Source organism: Salvia splendens, chromosome 13 (assembly GCF_004379255.2).
Source record: "Salvia splendens isolate huo1 chromosome 13, SspV2, whole genome shotgun sequence".
In the NCBI taxonomy this organism is placed as follows: Eukaryota; Viridiplantae; Streptophyta; class Magnoliopsida; order Lamiales; family Lamiaceae; genus Salvia; species Salvia splendens.
Window position 1 is genome coordinate 34868019 of NC_056044.1, and position 17733 is coordinate 34885751.

Below are 17733 nucleotides of genomic sequence, written 5' to 3' on the forward strand. Positions count from 1 at the left end.
TGTCCCGATCCAAACCCCGAAACAACTCTACCAAGATAATTCCATAACGAAACAAATGTACTCGATCAAGCAGACGATGATGTAGAGGAACTGTACAAGATCGTGGGAAAGCTTTTCTATCATTATTCATCTCTAAACCACAAAAAAAATATGCAAAAACTCACCAACCTATATTCTATCCAAGAAAAACTTGACTTTCCAATCAAAAAGAAAACACATGCGCAAAACAAGAATCAGTTGCTTTAACTAAACAATACAAGTAAATCGCAATCGCAATTAAAATCGAAAAAATGCAGAAACGTACCTGGAATCAGTAGAGAAAGGGAATGAGTATTGTTTGCTCGGGAAAAAGACTGATCGAGAAAGAGAAAGATAGTGATGCAGATAGAATTGGCCGCGGTTTGCATAACTAACTTTCAAATTTATTTACACTCTGCCCCCTTCTTAATCTGGAATTTCTTTTTCGCCCCAAAAAGCCGTTATTTTCCCCGCCTCACTATTCCTTTTATTTTAAATTCACTCTCACTTACACGTAAATAAATAAATAAAGTAATCATTTTGTGTGTTAATAAAAAAATGATTTAATCTTGTTTTGTGTTATGACCACTTTCTGATAAATGGAGTATCTTTAATTTGCATTTCTGAAAATTCACACTCTCTCTCTCACACACACACACGTAAAATATTAAATTAATGATATTTTATGTTTTAAAGTTGAACATGAAAAAATGAATTGGTCATATGTAAAAAAAAGTGAATTAATCTTGTTTTGTTTGTCTAATTAGGAATATTTTCTAATATTATTTTGCGTTTTCTCTTAAAAAACACTCAATTTTATAAAAAAAATTACTTTGGTCTAATTTGATCAACCCAAAAGAAAATCCACATTAATTCAATTGCTATAATCCATCCAAGAATCCTATAAACTAGCCAATCGTGCCGTTGCCACTAGCCATAATATGTTAAGTTTAAGTATAAAAACTTTTTGTGTACTATAATTAATTAATCCCAACCCCTTGAAGCTGGTATATATGGATCATGGCTATTGACTGTGGCTGCAACTGCCATAATTTGTAGAGACTAGAGAGGTAACATCTGTTTTCTTACTTGTTATTTCAACTGAGATTCTAATTTCAAGTACTACTTAAAGTGTAGAGGATTAAGGTATTTTTTAAGTGAACAAATTACTACTACTCACTGTGTTGTGTGGCTATGTCTTTTATTTTAACTATTCTCTTCTTCCTTGATTCATCAACAAATAATGGAATGGAATGAAATGACAATTAATATGCATTTCCATAACTCAATTACATGAGCATTCCATTCCATTCCATTATAACAAGCAAATGAATGGAATGGAAGCATTAATCACATTCCATTCCATCATACTAGAGGTTGGCATCTTGAGTAAAATAACTTTTGAGTTGCTATAAACCTCCATCTCCCCTCTCAGGCTGTTGCACTTAATAACTTGGGGAAATGCAAAACTGCCACACAGATGACTATCATAGTGCTCTGTGGCCTAATACATCAACCAACAATTCATATGCCACTCAGTTGTGTATAATCACTAACATGTACTTATATCAAGTTTGAGGAAAGAGAAATGCCAATTCAACAGTGATTTCCTAACATTCAGACTACCTTGAGCTCAAGTCTCGTATCTTCTTCGTGAGAAGCCGGGCCAGGTTTTGGACTTGCTGATGGCGGTAGGGGTCTGGCTGATGCTAGCTTCACCAATATGGGGCTGGCTCCTGCTACTAGCTCGATCGGTACTGCTGCTATCTCCATCAGCATGTTGCTTGCTGGTGCTAGCTACACCAGTATGGAGTTGGCTGGTGCTAGCTTTACCTTTACCTTTATGTTGCTGGCTGGTGCTAGCTCCACCAGTATCAGGCTGGCTGCTGCTAGCTTTACCTTTACCTTTATGTTGCTGGCTGGTGCTAGCTCCACCAATATCAGGCTGGCTGCTGCTAGCTTCATAAGCTTTTAGGGAGAGATGGTTGCATCTGCCGCCAGCGATCAATTTTTGATCTAGGAAGAGAACTACAACCGAGATGTCGTCATGGAGCAGTCTCCTCTTTGTAATGTTGAGTTTCTTCAGCTCCCTGTATGACAACTTATGAGCATGCATTGCCCATCTCCTCAATGCTTTTTTCAACAGTTTCTTTGCTATTCCCTGCAGGAAACGGGGGAACTTGTTGTTGGACAGAATATAAGATTATGAACGAAGTCAAGGGTGGGTGTAGGAATCATACCTTACGCGACGAATTTAGAACCATGTCAACTGCTTCTTCATCGGCAACGTATTTCCACAGCCCATGAGAAGCAAATATAATGAATTTATCCTCCGGGAGAAGCTCCTGGTCGACTAGGGCCGGATTATACAAAATGATCGGCTTCTCAAACTTCTTATCCACCTTATATTCTTTCGCCAAATCAGGCCTTGTGTTGAACTCCCAGCTCTTCAGGTAAACATCGCCGATTGATCTTGAAGTCTGAGTTCAACAATATATATACATGATTTTGAGATTGAATTTCTAGAGGAAAGTAGTAACCAAATATGATGATTTTGAGATTGAATTTGTCACCCGAAGGATGCCCTTGACACGGTAGATTTTTCTTTCGTGATCGTATGGGACAATCATGGGATAGCGAGGATGCAGCTCTTTTAACTCCCGCCGGATAGATGGCAGATCTACGTTGTGGTCTGTCGATAAGGGGATGGCTTTGATATCTCGGTTGAGCTTTGGCCGCCTATATGGATTGACATCCAGGTACGATAGGTCGATTGGTCTGGGCTCCATGGGTGGGGAGAGAGGTCGGGGTGGTTGCTCCCAGGTCCATGGGATGGGTTGTTTCATGTAAACCAGTTGCCCCTGCATCGATGGGAGGCCTAGTTTTTGCTTAGCCTTTAGTTTGAGCTCTGCCACTTTCTCCCGGACCAATTGGACGGGTTGTTTATTCCTAGGCAGTTGCGCCAAGACCGCCCTAGAATCCCCGACATTTGCAACGTATACCCGTCCTTCTATTACCACGCCCACCAAACAGCTCGACCCCGCAGACAATAACTTTGGGAAAGCTACTGATTCATTCTGAACCAAGTTAGTATACTGTTCTTCTAATGCCAAAAATGATAAATCAAGAACATCACTTGACATTTCTCCAAGATCCGACGTTAATCCTGCATCACGTGAGTAACGAACGAATTAGCATTACTATCAGCATAGATTGTGTATGAATTATGATTGAATCCCAATTCACAATAATCTACTAGTAAAAGAGTAATGCTAGAATTCTGTTCAAGTAGATTGAAACCATCTTCAACTATTACCATAAAACATATATCCACTTGAACTAAAAGAGTAATAGGAATAATAGCACTCTGCCTAAGATAAAACAGATGATAAAGCAAGAACAACAAGCCTACTTTTCACAATTTCAAAGAGATGGTTTTTTATAAACTCGGAAGCATTGGGACCACCATGACCGTCGTAGATTCCAACGAATGTACCATAAGGGCTTGACGGATGCAATCTCATTGACCCCGACTCAACCTGGCTATGGCTTTGTACTTCATGATCGGATTTAACAGCCGCCATAGAGAAGTCCCCCCATTGATGGCGCCCGAGCCTGATTTCCGTATACTCTATATTGTTCGCAGGCTTGAAAATGCTGGCCAACATACTCTCCCTATTGCGTTATCCTACCTAAAGCCCACAACCACATCACAATATACAGAAAGTCAGCAAACCACATTCAATCCTAAAACACATACTAATATTATTGAGTTTCCTCCCAAAACCATCACAATCCAAAAAAATACAAAAAGTTTCAGCTGAATAAGTAAAATGCAGAAAATCACCAGTACATATTTCATCCAAGAAAAATACAACATTTTCTAATCAGGTTTCCTCCCAAAACCAGAAAAATCAGCTGCAGAAGTAGCCATTCCCCTCGTCCCGGAACTAGTAATAAACCAAAAACGCGGACGTAGAGGAACTCGTACAAGATCGTGGGGGAAACTTTTGAACTATCATTATTGATCTAAACCACACACAAAATATGCAAAAAAATCTCAAAGAAAACACATGCGCAAACCAAGAATCAGTTGCTTAATTCAATTAAACAATATAGTAAAACGCAGAAATGTACCTGGAATCAGTAGAGAAAGGGAAAGAGTATGCGCCTTCTTCGTCTTCCTTCTTCCTTTTCTTGTTTGCTATAACACTAATGCGGGAAAAAGATTGATCAAGAGAGAGAAAGCTAGTGTACAAGTATAACCAACTTTCAAATTATTGTTTACATTCTGCCCCCTTCTTAATCTGGAATTTCTTTTTTCGCCCCCGCTTCACTATTCGCTTTTTGAAAATTCACTCACTCACTCACATAAAAATAAATAAATTAATTAATCTTGTTTTGTATCTCTAATTATGACCACTTTCTAGTAAAATAGTACATCTCTAGTTTGCGTTTTTCATATTATATATTTATATATGGAGAGCGAGAGAGAGCACACGTAAGAAAATAAATTAATCATATTTTATGTTTTAAATTTGAACATAAAAAAATGAAGTGGTCATATGTAAAAAAAGTGAATTAATCTTGTTTTGTTTGTCTAATGATAAATATATTTATTTTGCGTTTTCTCTTAAAAACACTTATTTTATAAAAACTTATTTATGTCTTATTTGTTCAACCCAAATGAAATTTCTAATTAATTATATTATAATCTATCTACCTAACCAATCGTGTCTTCGCCACTAGCCATCTTTTATGAGACGGTGAAATATAAAAGATTTATTATATTTTAATTTTGTACTAAATTCTATCATCTATATATAGTTTGCGTACAAAATGTACAATACAGATGAAAGTTTTTTATTAGTTTAAATTAATGATGAAACCTTTTAAACTAGAATGAACTTTTAAATTAGTTCCCAGAAAATATGCTTTGCCCATTTTAAATTCCTGAATTAGGAAAAATATTGCGATAGATCTCTGATTTAGAAAAATTATAAAACGTGTCCTTATATTTCAATTTTATTTTTCTCTCTAATTAAGAACCTGTTTTGTGACCTAAGACATGTGACAATATTTTTTCTAATTCAAGATCCAAAAGATATAAATTGAGTTTTCAAGAGATCAATGATATAATACCCTTATTTTTATCGTAGGGAGCATGTCACAATTTCATTTTGGATATTGATAAATTAATAACACTAAAATTATAGTAATGAAATCGTTAGTTGAAGTTTTGAATATGCCTGAATAATTAATTAGAGGCTATTTTTTATTATTAAAGTTCGAATCAATAAAATTCTGTATATTCGGATCAATAGAATAAATAAATCCTACTAATGTACTATAATTAAAATATTAAATATTAATGAAAGCAATAAAATGGATTGGAGATATTATGACTCAACATCACGATCCTATTAAATGTGTTTGATTAGCGGTTAAAAAGAATCCTAATCCCGCAAACAATGGAGTTTAGAAGTATTCAACTTAGATTATGGATAAGAAATATTGTTTTTATCCTAATTCCACTCTAATAATTAACCACTTTAACAAACACAAAATTAGCCCACAAACTTTAGATAAGATCAGATTCCTGGTTTAACGCAACAATGTAACTACCTGCTTATATAATCCGAGCTCGATTAATTGTGAGTGCAGAGTAAGATAATAATCTGTGATTGACGATAATTCAAGTTCTCATCTTGAATGCTTCAATAAAGGTTCGATTAATAGATATTTGTTTGTGTATATTAGTATATTGTATCTGACAACCGTTTAAAAATTGATTTTGCAGGATCAGAAATGCTGTGATTGTGATATTAGCAAATGCTGGTTTGAGGTGAGTTGCTTGAGTTTTATTAATTTCGATTGGTTTTCAATTTTAATGCGAGCTTCATATATAAGGAGGATTATGTTGTCGTTTAGGAATGTTTGAAAGGGGAAATGTTGTTTTTTCTAGATATAGATTTTTACTGTTTTAGATTTTAGAAAAGCATTAATTCTATGAGTATTGTTATGCTTTTGGCATCTGCATATACGTGTATAGGAATTTGCTGAATTTTGTGGGTGATTGTTTATTTTATTTTTCAAATATCGAAAAGCTGTATGCATTGAAGGGGTCGGTTCATCTGTTTGTTTAGTGCTAGTGCTCAATGTAAAGAGCTGAAGGGGGTTGTTTGTTACAGATTTAAACACGGATAGCAGTGGGGCAAAGTGCGTGGTTGGCCTGGAGCGTGTATTCAATATTATCGTGAACGATGGGAGCCTGCTTTTCCTGCAAAAGTAGAAGGGCTAAGGAGGAAATGTTGCGCAAGAATCGTAAGCGCAAGTACTTGAATGATTTTTCCATGGTGTCTAAGAAAATGACATCCTTTAAGGAGGATAGGTTGCATAGGAATCAGGACCGGATGTTCTTGAATGGGTCGAGTGAGACTGCCTCCCTATTTTTACAGAAAGGCAATAAAGGGGTCAATCAAGACGCCATGATTGTTTGGGAGGTTAGCGCTCTCTCATGCTCGTTAGTTATGATGAGAAACGTACAACTTCTCCTTTTTGCTTTTGGCCTGTTTGAACTCGATGTGGTTGCTCACGTGTTGCATTTGCTGCCTAGGATACAGGGATTGTTTTGGTGAAGCCTTTCATGTTAGCATTTGGAAGACATTTTGATGGCTAGAATGTACATATTATTCAAGTCTTTCCTTATGGAACTTGTGCCACTTCTGTTTGTGTTATCGTCTTGTCGACAATATGTATATAGCTAGTTTGACAGAAGAAAATAATGAATATCTTTATTGCTATTTCTAATATGGAAAGAGAGAATAGGATTGACTCATTGTGTTACATGTGGAACATCATAGAACAAGATGGAACATCATAGAACAAGATGGATAATGTTAACGAAACGAATAGTTTTTTCTATCTGGAATTACATTTGCTGCATCTGAAAACAATTGAAACACAATCTCTGTATTGTTTCATCTGCCTACTTGAACTTGCTTGCAAGAGACTGATGATTCTGATTCTCTGTAATAATGAATTGCAGAACTTTGGTTCGAGAGCAGACACGACCTTCTGTGGGGTCTTTGATGGCCATGGCCCTTCTGGCCATATGGTTTCTAAACGTGTCCGAAATTTTCTCCCTATGAAGCTGAGTGAACACTGGGAAGACAATAGGAAATCTGGAAGCAATTCTGAGATCTTTGACTCGGTGAAAGAGACTTTTCTCGATGTCTTTGAGCTCACGGACAAAGAGTTGAGAGATGACCCATATTTTGATTGCGCCTGTAGTGGAAGTACTGCAGTGGCCCTGGTGAAACAGGTAATATGATACACTTATCAGCGGGTTTTGGTAATATCAGGAATCATACAATTTACTTACTCAACAATACCTTGATTATTTATAGGGTCAAGATCTTATAATCGGATATATTGGGAACTCGAGAGCTGTACTAGGGATGAGAGGCGCGAATAATGGATTCATTCCAGTGCAGTTGACTGTGGATCTCAAGCCTGACCTTCCTGGTAGGTCAACAACAACGGGATACTACGATGGGTTCAACTTGCTATGGAAACTCTCTAGTCAAATTTGTAACTTAGAAAATGTTCCAACTAGAAATTTTTGTGCAGTGAATTTAGTAATCAAATGCTATATAGCATTCTTCAACTTTGTGCTGATGAGTGATGACAGTACTACTGTTCATGTTAATTGCTGCCAAAACTTTATTCTTGGATGTGTACTTGAATCAAGTCAAGTCGAGTGTCACTTTTCATAATCTGTTCTTATTTCTCAGCGGAAAAAAAAAGGATCCGGAAATGCAAAGGTCGTATATTTGCCCTACGGGATGAACCTAGGGTGGCAAGAGTGTGGCTTCCACACAGCAACACTCCCGGCCTTACCATGTCGCGTGTGTTTGGTGATTTCTGTCTCAAGGATTACGGCGTCATATCCGTGCCTGAAATCAGCCACAGACGCATCATTGATGACGACGAGTTTGTAGTCTTAGCAACACATGGGGTACGATACCAGAGCTTTATTTATCACCATTCACCAGTTCTCCCCTACATTTTGTTGAGCTTGGCATAAATCTTTACTCATTTTATGCAGGTATGGGCTGTGCTCTCGAACGAGGACGTGGTAAATATCGTGGGCACTTGCCCTACACGCTCATATGCAGCTCGAGCAGTAGTCGATGCAGCAGTTAAAGAATGGAGTTATATGTATCCAACCTCAAAGGTTGAAGAATGTGCAGTGGTCTGCCTCTTTCTCAACTCAGAGGAGTCTTCCACCTTGAGCGCCAAATCCACCGCGCCTAAAGAGGACAAAGCCAAGCACTATCCTGATCCTTGTGAACTCAACCGTAGTGACTCGACCAAAACAGGCTGTGGGGCAATTGAGGAAGGATAGAGGATAAGAGTTTCATGTTTGTTGAAAGTCCGACATTGGTGGCGTCGCGAAGCACGTGGAAATGAGGATGAAGGCAAGACGTGTCGTTCTTGTCCCGCGCAGTTTGTCGAGCGATCGCAAACAGATAGGGTTTGTGAATATCATTATACATATGGTGAAATGTAAGTACATAGATAGAATTTGAATTTTGCATTCATCCGAGCAAGTCTCTATTGTTTTGGTTTTGAGAATTGACTCTCTTTCCATTGTTCAAAGCCTTTTCATCAATATATATTATCATCCGTTCTTACTTAAATTTTATATGTTGAAGCGCCAAATTGAACTTGAATCAATCTTTTCACATTCACTTTAAGAAAGGAGATGGATTTCGCCGTATAAAAAAACATTGAATGGATTTATTTAAGATTACAATTTATTAGTTATTGTGAACGTATAACAATTTCACCTAATAATTATTTATTGGCCCAAAATTCTTAGTGGCAACGTGCAATGACTACAAGTCTAATTTATTTTTTACAAGCATTCCCATATTTGTATGCTAGCTCATAATTAATAATAAATTTCTTATACCTTACACTATCAACATTAGAAAATTGAAAGTGACCAAGATTATGTTTGACAAGCAACAATGTTCCCCAATTTACAGTAATAATTTTGATGGCTTATTTTTTATTTGCCACGTATACTTATTAGTGTTGGTTGCATGATAATTCCATGATATGATTTTTCTTTGTTTGTATATTATCAATTATTATACTATAAACAAAGGAAAAATTAATTAATTGATTGTTTGGTGTATAGTTGACATTCTACACATGACCGGCGCATGGTAGTTGCAACCCTTTCAGTTTGGCGGGGGCCACAACCCCTCTCAAAACGGCGTCGTATCCAAACACAAATGACAAAACCACAATAATTAATTACGTAGTACTATATATTATTAAATCGTTTTGCAAATATGAAATAAAATAAATCGAATTCTCCATAGCTCAGGCCACAGCTTCACTTTCTCTCTAAAATCTAGAAACAGAATCCCCAAATTCTCCGGTGAATCCCTATATCTCCGCCATGGATGACCTAACCAACGACGCTCTGATCAACGGCACCAATTTCCGTACTTACTCGGAGAATTTCGCTGTCCGCTCCGATTCCGATGACGAGTTCTCCGCCGGCGCCGTCGACGGAAAGGTGGAAATCGAAGATGCGGCATTGAATTATCCGAAGGCGCCGAAAGTGTTCGACCGTTTCTACAACTCATCGTCTGAGGAGGAAGAAGAGGATGAGGTCAGTAGCTCTTCAAATTACCAGCGGCGATTGGATTATATGCTTCAATTTCTGGACCGGAAGCTCTCCACATCGTCGTCTCCGGATCAGCCTCTGCCGGAGTACACTAGTTCCGGCAGTGGGATCGGTATATTCAAGCCACCGGTTCGGGCACCGGTTCATCCGAACCGGCCGCCGTGCATTGAGGTGAGGCCGCATCCGTTGAGGGAGACTCAGGTAGGGCGGTTCCTTAGGAGGATCGTCTCGGTGGATGATGGTGGTGGGCCGCAGCTGTGGGCGGGGTCGGAGAGCGGGATCAGGGTGTGGGATTTGAAGAATGATATTTATAGTGGGGGAAATGAGGGGGAAGAGGAGGGCACGGTGAGGTATTGGGAGTCAGCTCCTGTGGCAGCTGCTGCTCTGTGTTTGGTGGGAGATGGAGGGAATAGAGTTGTGTGGAGTGGGCACAAGGATGGTAGGATTATTTGTTGGAAGATGATGGATTTTTCGATTGCGGGTGGAAGAGGCAATAGTGTAAGTAGGAATGGATTTCACGAGGTGTTTTCATGGCAAGCGTATCGAGGGCCGGTGCTATCCATGGTTGTGAGCTCTTATGGTAATATTGATATAATATGTTATATGTTCTTGTTTTTTTTATTGATATTTGTTCATGTGTTGTGGAACATTAGAACGATTATATTGTGTTTGGATTGAGAAATTGTGAGCTCTTATTAGCTGGTTAGTGTAAATGTCGTTGTTGCTTGCCTTATTTTTAGTAATTGGATCAGGGATATCTCTAGCTTGCAAAAATTGAGGGGCATGAATATTGTTAGGACTTCATATAGACTATAGAAATCAATATAATTTTAGTGGTCGCTAAGTAAAAGTTTAGTAACAGCTGAACTAGTTGAATTTGGTGGGGCATCTTCTGCTAGGTTCAGCATTCTTTCTAGTAATAAAACAGCAATCTTGTAGATCGATGCTTAAATAAAATGGCAATGAATGAGAAGTAGTCGTGAGAGTTCTGGATCTGTCACTCTATCATGCCCTCTTGTGATGCATTCTTCATGCACTTGTCATTTATTTGTTGGGTCTTCCTTTCTAAGCATGTTGAACCACTTCATTTTAATTGTATGTTTCTTTGAGAATTTGCAAAGGAACTATTTTGTCCTAAGTTTTGTTGATACATTGATTTTGTTAATTTTATTGGAGGCTATAAAATTATGATATAATTTCATAATTCATGTAACTATGGGTGTTATTTGTTGGGTGTAGGGGATATGTGGTCTGGTTCTGAGGGTGGTGCAGTGAAGATATGGCCTTGGGAAGCTCTTGAGAAGTCTCTTTCCTTTACAGTTGGTGAAAAACACATGGCTTCCTTGCTGGTAGAGAGATCATATATTGACCTAAGGAGCCAAGTCACACAGAATGGTGCCTATAATAGCATATTTTCTTCAGATATCAAGTATATGTTATCGGACCTTGTCGGGGCAAAGGTTTGGACTGCCAGTTATCAGTCATTCGCTTTGTGGTAAGTGATCATCAGAATCAGTCTTTCATTAATTATTTGAAGGCCAGTTTGCAGTACTTTGCTTGTCTTATTCTTCTCTTGTTACCCTTGCCTATTCTTGTTTGAGTTTCACTTATTTTCTTCACAGGGATGCTCGAACCAAAGAATTGTTGAAAGTATTAAACATTGATGGTCAGATTGAGAACATGTCAGTTGATTCTTTGATGGAGGATGAGATGCGGATGAAGTTTGTATCTAATTCTAAAGAGAAGGCACCGAATTCATTTAATTTCTTTCAACGTTCACGAAATGCTATACTAGGAGCAGCAGATGCTGTTCGTCGAGCTGCAGCAAAAGGAGGTTTTGGAGATGATAATAGGCGTATAGAGGGATTGGTTGCAACAGTTGATGGAATGATTTGGATTGGATGTGCAAATGGGTTACTTGTGCAATGGGATGGGAATGGCAACCGCTTGCAAGATCTTCAGCACCATGCTTTTGCTGTCCAAAGTCTCTGCACAGTTGGAACTCGGATATGGGTAGGTTATATAAGTGGCATTGTACAGGTTCTGGACCTCAGTGGTAAGTTGCTTGGACAATGGATGGCTCATCAAAGCCCTGTGATAGATTTAGCTGTTGGGGCTGGTTATATGTTTACTTTGGCTAATCATGGTGGTATTCGTGGATGGAGCATCAGTTCACCTGGACCACTTGACAATATATTCCGTGCCGAGTTGTCTGGAAAGGAATTTCTGTACACAAGTCTAGAGAATGTGAAAATTATGGCTGGAACATGGAATGTTGCACAAGGAAGAGCAGCCCCTGATTCCCTAATATCATGGATTGGCTCATCAGCTGCAGATGTTGACATTGTCGTCGTTGGGTTACAGGAGGTGGAAATGGGTGCTGGTTTTCTCGCCATGTCTGCTGCTAGAGAAACAGTATAATCATCTTTCTTTCGTGGTTCTTCGGCTATTATTATCTTAGCTGTATTTATTTATTTATTTATTATCTCTTTCCTGTTATTGTTGTGTGTAATAGTTTGTTATAATCCACGGGCATGAGCAAAGGTGCATATAGTGAATATATGAAGATTGCTGAAAAGTTGACAGTTTGGATTCACAGAAATAAAATATTTGAACTGCCTAAAATTATACTTAGTACAGATCAAACCTTGTTAGGGTTGCCTAGACTGTTAAGATCCTGCCAATAGACCCTGTAATGGATGAGAACCTATCCTTTTATACTAAATATTTTATTACATGCAATTAAGCCCCTCCTATATATGTTTACTACTTCCTCTCTGTTGACAAAGCCTTACCTCAGATATCTTTTGCTTAGCAGGATAATTGTTATGCCTGATTGCTAGCCTGTGGGCTTTCAATCAGGCATAACGACATGCTATACAGTTTGGATTCACAGAAATAAAATATTTGAACTGCCTAAAATTATACTTAGTACAGATCAAACCTTGTTAGGGTTTCCTAGACTGTTAAGATCCTGCCAATAGACCCTGTAATGGATGAGAACCTATCCTTTTATACTAAATATTTTATTACATGCAATTAAACCCCTCCTATATATTTTTACTACTTCCTCTCTGTTGGATGGGAAAGAACTCAATAACGACATGCTATACATTATCAGGATTTTCCTTGAGGATTTATCTAATAGACGAGGAGGGACATTATTTCAGTTATCAACCATTCATAACCATTTGACTAGCTGACATCTCAGCCTATTAGTTACATCCTATTATGAAATCTCAGGATCTTTCTATCACTTTACTCAGGAATTAATTGTTCACCCTCGCATTGCTTGCAGATGGGTCTTGAGGGTAGTTCTGCAGGACAATGGTGGCTAGATATGATTGGAAAAATGTTGGATGAGGGATCCACCTTTTCACGTGTTGGCTCAAGGCAGTTGGCTGGTTTGCTTATCTCTATGTGGTTAGTATTACTATTATCCCTATAAATGTGCATGTAGGGTGCATATGCTGTATGCTTATTTTTTTGGGGTGGGGGCTGGGTGTGGGGTGTCGTCTAGTGACACTAGGTTCCCATCTGCATTCAAATTCATAATAAAGTATTGAATCTCCTATATGGAGCATCATTTTTAGGACTGGGTATATTTTTAACTGGATTAGTAAGCTCCCCACCCCCAACAAACCCACAAAATAGAAGGAAAAAGAAGCTCCTCTAACATTGTCGAAAGAGGTCTGGGGTTGATAGGAGTAAAGGCTTCCCTCGAAGAGACAAGCACGAGAGGTGCTTGAATAATAACTCACTCAATTGTGTGGCAAACAAAAAAATGAAAAAAGAAGAATCTGTCGACACTTTTATTGAATGGAAAATAAGAACAAGCACTGAAATATAAATCCTCCGCAGAGGCCTACGGCTACTGCCGTCCCGAAACTGATCTATCAAAATATGATACCTATCTCTTTAAACAAATCCTATTAAATAGACTACAGATGGAGTAATTTTCTCAACTGAAAACAACTCTAATTATTTAAATAACTAAAAGATATGGAAAATAACTAATTAATAAAAGATAAACAATTAAAACTAACACTCCTAATTTACTGCATCATATCTTCAAGATTATATCTCTGATACCATGGATGTATGAAAATATTGTTTTAAATATATAGTTTATACTAAAACAATATCAGAGGCTAAATCTTGCGTACAGAGGGAAGACTAATTTCAATTACAAATTATCTGTCAATCAGTTTTAGTATCTTGAAAAGTCTAACAACAATGCTATCTGATGTTTACAGGGTTAGAAACAACATTCAAGGCCATGTCGGAGATGTTGATGTTGCTGCAGTTCCTTGTGGTTTGGGTCGAGCTATTGGAAATAAGGTATTATTCCTTTGCCATCATGTTACTGTTGTCTTTATTAAAAATTGATGGCCTCCTTCTTACTTCTGAAATACGTTTAGGTTTTGTTTACCTGATAGTGGTAATTGGAAATTTGTATTCTTGTATACCTTCAAATGGTGTATTTGTATCACTTCTATTAAAATATCAAGCTCATTGTGGATTTGTATGCAAATGTGTGCAGGACCTGCTGAGATTTAGTTTTACTTTTATTTGTAACTCAAGTCTCAAGGTACTCTTTGCAGGGAGCTGTTGGGCTGAGGATGAGAGTGTATGGTCGGGTGATGTGCTTTGTGAATTGTCATTTTGCTGCGCACTTAGAGGCTGTTAACCGTCGAAATGCTGATTTTGACCATGTCTATCGAACAATGTTTTTCAGTCGGCCATCCAGTATTTTAAATGGTGCAGCTGGTATGGTGCTGCATTTAGTCTTATGTTGCTTACTTGCCTGCTCAATGTTATTATTATCACTTTTTTATGGTTCGAGCTTGCCATTGGTCCTTTGTATTGCAGCGGGGGTCTCATCTTCGGTTCAAGTACTTCGCACTACAAATGTACGTAAAAGCTTACGTGATATTGCTGCTAATTTGCTTCCTGACTATTCTGATGCAACTCTTTTATCGTACAAGTAAACCTGTTTGCATAGCTTTCAGTGCCTCAGAATAATGTATTTTCATGCTTGTGCAGGCTATGAGTGTTAATCCAGTGGATGTTGTTCCAGAGCTTTCTGAAGCCGACATGGTTGTTTTTCTGGGGGACTTCAACTATCGGCTGGATGGCATATCATACGACGAAGCAAGAGATTTTGTTTCACAAAGATGCTTTGATTGGCTTAGAGAAAGAGATCAGTTGCGAGCAGAAATGGAAGCGGGGAATGTCTTCCAAGGAATGCGGGAAGCTGTTATCAGGTTTCCTCCGACATACAAATTTGAAAAACACCAACCTGGTTTGGCAGGTATTTAAAATAAATCCTATCTTGGCCTTTAATGTTCTATGGTTTGCCAGTTGCAAAATCATATTGGAAATGTTTATGTGCTCAGGGTATGACTCTGGAGAGAAGAAACGGATTCCTGCCTGGTGTGACAGAATTTTGTTCCGTGATAGCCGTTCAGCTTCAGTGTCTACGTGCAGCTTAGACTGTCCAGTGGTTGCATCTGTGTTGCAGTAAGTTACCTTAAAAGCATCCTTTCGATGTTGTGTGCCATGCACAAAGTTTTATCTCCATAGCAATGGTTGTGTTGTATATTTCTCTTGTTCCTTCTAATAGATTCCATCAGTAGTATATCTCTTTTTTCGTCCTTTCGATTTTGTTTGTTCATGCTGCTCTGATAAGGTTACACATCTTTGACAGCTATGAAGCTTGCATGGATGTAACCGACAGTGACCACAAGCCTGTCCGTTGCATTTTTAATGTGGAGGTAGCTCGAGTTGATGAGACTGTAAGAAGACAAGAGTTTGGAGAGATCATCAGATCAAATGAGAAAGTAAAGCGTCTACTTGAAGAACTAGCCAAAGTTCCCGAAGCCATTGTCAGCACTAATAACATAATCCTTCAGAACCAGGATACATCTATATTGCGTGTAACAAATAAATCCAGAAAAGACGAAGCTATTTATGAAATAGTTTGTGAAGGTCTGTCCACAATTAATGAAAACGGGCAAGCATCTGATCATTACCCAAGAGGTTCTTTTGGCTTCCCCAGATGGCTTCAGGTTATTTTCTATCCTTTTTCCTGTTTTTTGCTACTGTTTTCACAAGCATTAATTATACACTCCTTGGTTTGTGTTAGTGGGTTATGACATGCAAACGTGCAAACACTTATTACTCCGTAAACTTATTGTTTGGGAAGAAATACTTAACTTAGTTCTCGAGTTAGATATCATTTTCTCCACCGTAGAAAAACACATTCAAGAGCTAAAATAATAATTTCATATCAAGCAAGTTTGTATGAAGCTCATATAGTTAGTTGATTTTCACTTGAAACAAAACAACATGTCCTCACTTTTTGTGCAACACGCTATAAATTCATTTTTTGATCACCGCAGGCTTTTTCAAATTACTCCCCCTGCCCCATATATATTGACGCATTTCTTTCGGGCAAGGGTATTTAGGGGAGTGGAATTATTATGTAAAAGTGTGTGAGTACTAATAAAGGTCTTCCAAAAAGAAAATAGTTTGATATACACGTTACAGCCATAAATGAAAAATTGGTCAAAATATATGGGACGGAGTGAGTACTACATTACATTAACTTGGTTTGGAATATCAAATAGGTGAATCCTGCTGCTGGAATCATCCAAGGGGACCAGACTGCTGAAATAGCAATCAGACACGAAGAATTCCAAACGCTGGAAGAGTTTGTGGATGGTGTCCCGCAAAATTTTTGGTGTGAAGATGCCAGGGATAAGGAAGCTATGCTACTAATAAAAGTCCGTGGTAGCTGCACAACAGAGACCAAATGTCACCGTATCCGTGTGCGTTACAGCATTACTGGTAAGCGTACACCTATGAACCGCAAGGCCAACAATCCACTTCCCTCCCAAACAAATCTCCTCCGTTCTGATTTTAAGCTAAGTGGGTCATGCGATGTAGTTGACCACCTACGGAATCTAAATAGTCCTTGATTAGATACTCCACCATTGTGCACGAGGGGAGATTTTATCTGCTGAATATGGCAAATCTCTAACCATCGAGCTGCAGCAACGAGCAGTGAAGTGGCTGTAGGTGTATGTATAGATGATCTTCTCTTCCCTAGCCGCTCTGATAATCAGAAGCCTAGATCTTCCCATGCCATGTGCATGAGTTGGCCGGTTTCTCGTCTCTGGAGAAACAACAACGTACATATTCTTGTCTCAGGTCCAACGCGAACTACTGTTTCTATGATATGAGTCTTCATTGTGATTAACTGTTTTTTAGAGATGATTGTGTGGTAAAAACTTGTATAGTATTTTCTTCAAATACGCAGATATTTAGGGAGAGAGAATTGTTTTTAGTTGTTTCTCTGCCCTTACGTTTTTGGTGTGAATTTATTCTTAACAAACACATTGACATATTCTGACAATTATCAAATACTATGTTTTTTTTCTCACTATTTATTTTAGGAATTTCAAGATGTATATGATGACCAGGTTTGTTGATTTATGTGTTTTTTTAATCTCTCTATACGATAATTGATTTGATCACCCGTTAACTCATGAGTCATGATATATGTATGCAATTTACGACACCAGATCAATTATACTATCAATATTAAATTATGCCAGTTTGTCTCGATTAAAATAAAAATAAAATTGGCGATGTAAATCCATATAGTATAAAAAATAAAAATGTCATGAATCTGGTACAACAATTTGGAAGGACCAAAAAGAATTGATTAAACTAGAAATAGTGTAAAGATGAAGACCATCGTTGAATAACCGTAGTGGAAATGGTTAAAATATAGGGTTTAATATTGCAAAGCATCGGATATTTTATTGTAAAAAATGAAAGTTGAAGAAGACCGTTACTTTGGTAGGTAAAATGAAAGGCTGTAAACATAGAGAGCAGAGAAAATAAATTATTGTAGGCTAACATTCATTGCACTTCACAGCTACATACCAATTACCAACCAACTACTCTTTATTATTCACACTTGCATTGAACATTTG

The 17733-nt window shown here is 37.9% G+C and overlaps 3 protein-coding genes across 5 annotated transcripts; 2 read left to right on the forward strand and 1 right to left on the reverse strand.

Moving 5' to 3' along the window:
* Positions 1-1441: 1441 nt before the first annotated feature.
* LOC121761425 (probable protein phosphatase 2C 38) lies at positions 1442-4238 on the reverse strand. The gene is made up of 5 exons (XM_042157075.1): positions 4156-4238; positions 3431-3710; positions 2592-3184; positions 2259-2498; positions 1442-2179 (listed from the first exon to the last, which is right to left on the reverse strand). Exons 2-5 carry the CDS (start codon positions 3684-3686, stop codon positions 1652-1654), a joined length of 1617 nt encoding a protein of 538 aa, XP_042013009.1. The 5' UTR covers positions 3687-3710; positions 4156-4238; the 3' UTR covers positions 1442-1651.
* Positions 4239-5578: 1340 nt separating this feature from the next.
* On the forward strand, positions 5579-8723 carry LOC121763060 (probable protein phosphatase 2C 33). 2 transcript variants are annotated; one of them, XM_042159112.1, is made up of 7 exons: positions 5579-5744; positions 5819-5863; positions 6210-6521; positions 7067-7342; positions 7428-7545; positions 7815-8038; positions 8129-8723. In XM_042159112.1, the coding sequence occupies exons 3-7, from the start codon at positions 6282-6284 to the stop codon at positions 8426-8428; spliced, it is 1158 nt and encodes a 385-aa protein (XP_042015046.1). In that variant the 5' UTR covers positions 5579-5744; positions 5819-5863; positions 6210-6281; the 3' UTR covers positions 8429-8723. The 2 variants fall into 2 exon arrangements, with proteins under 2 accessions (XP_042015046.1, XP_042015047.1); XM_042159113.1 differs by having other exon boundaries at positions 5581-5672.
* A 678-nt stretch (positions 8724-9401) lies between these two features.
* On the forward strand, positions 9402-17174 carry LOC121761960 (type II inositol polyphosphate 5-phosphatase 15-like). 2 transcript variants are annotated; one of them, XM_042157675.1, is made up of 11 exons: positions 9402-10307; positions 10967-11222; positions 11350-12142; positions 13026-13150; positions 13984-14068; positions 14332-14497; positions 14600-14640; positions 14774-15041; positions 15127-15250; positions 15438-15798; positions 16360-17174. In XM_042157675.1, the coding sequence occupies exons 1-11, from the start codon at positions 9497-9499 to the stop codon at positions 16708-16710; spliced, it is 3381 nt and encodes a 1126-aa protein (XP_042013609.1). In that variant the 5' UTR covers positions 9402-9496; the 3' UTR covers positions 16711-17174. The 2 variants fall into 2 exon arrangements, with proteins under 2 accessions (XP_042013609.1, XP_042013607.1); XM_042157673.1 differs by having other exon boundaries at positions 14332-14640.
* Positions 17175-17733: the final 559 nt, after the last annotated feature.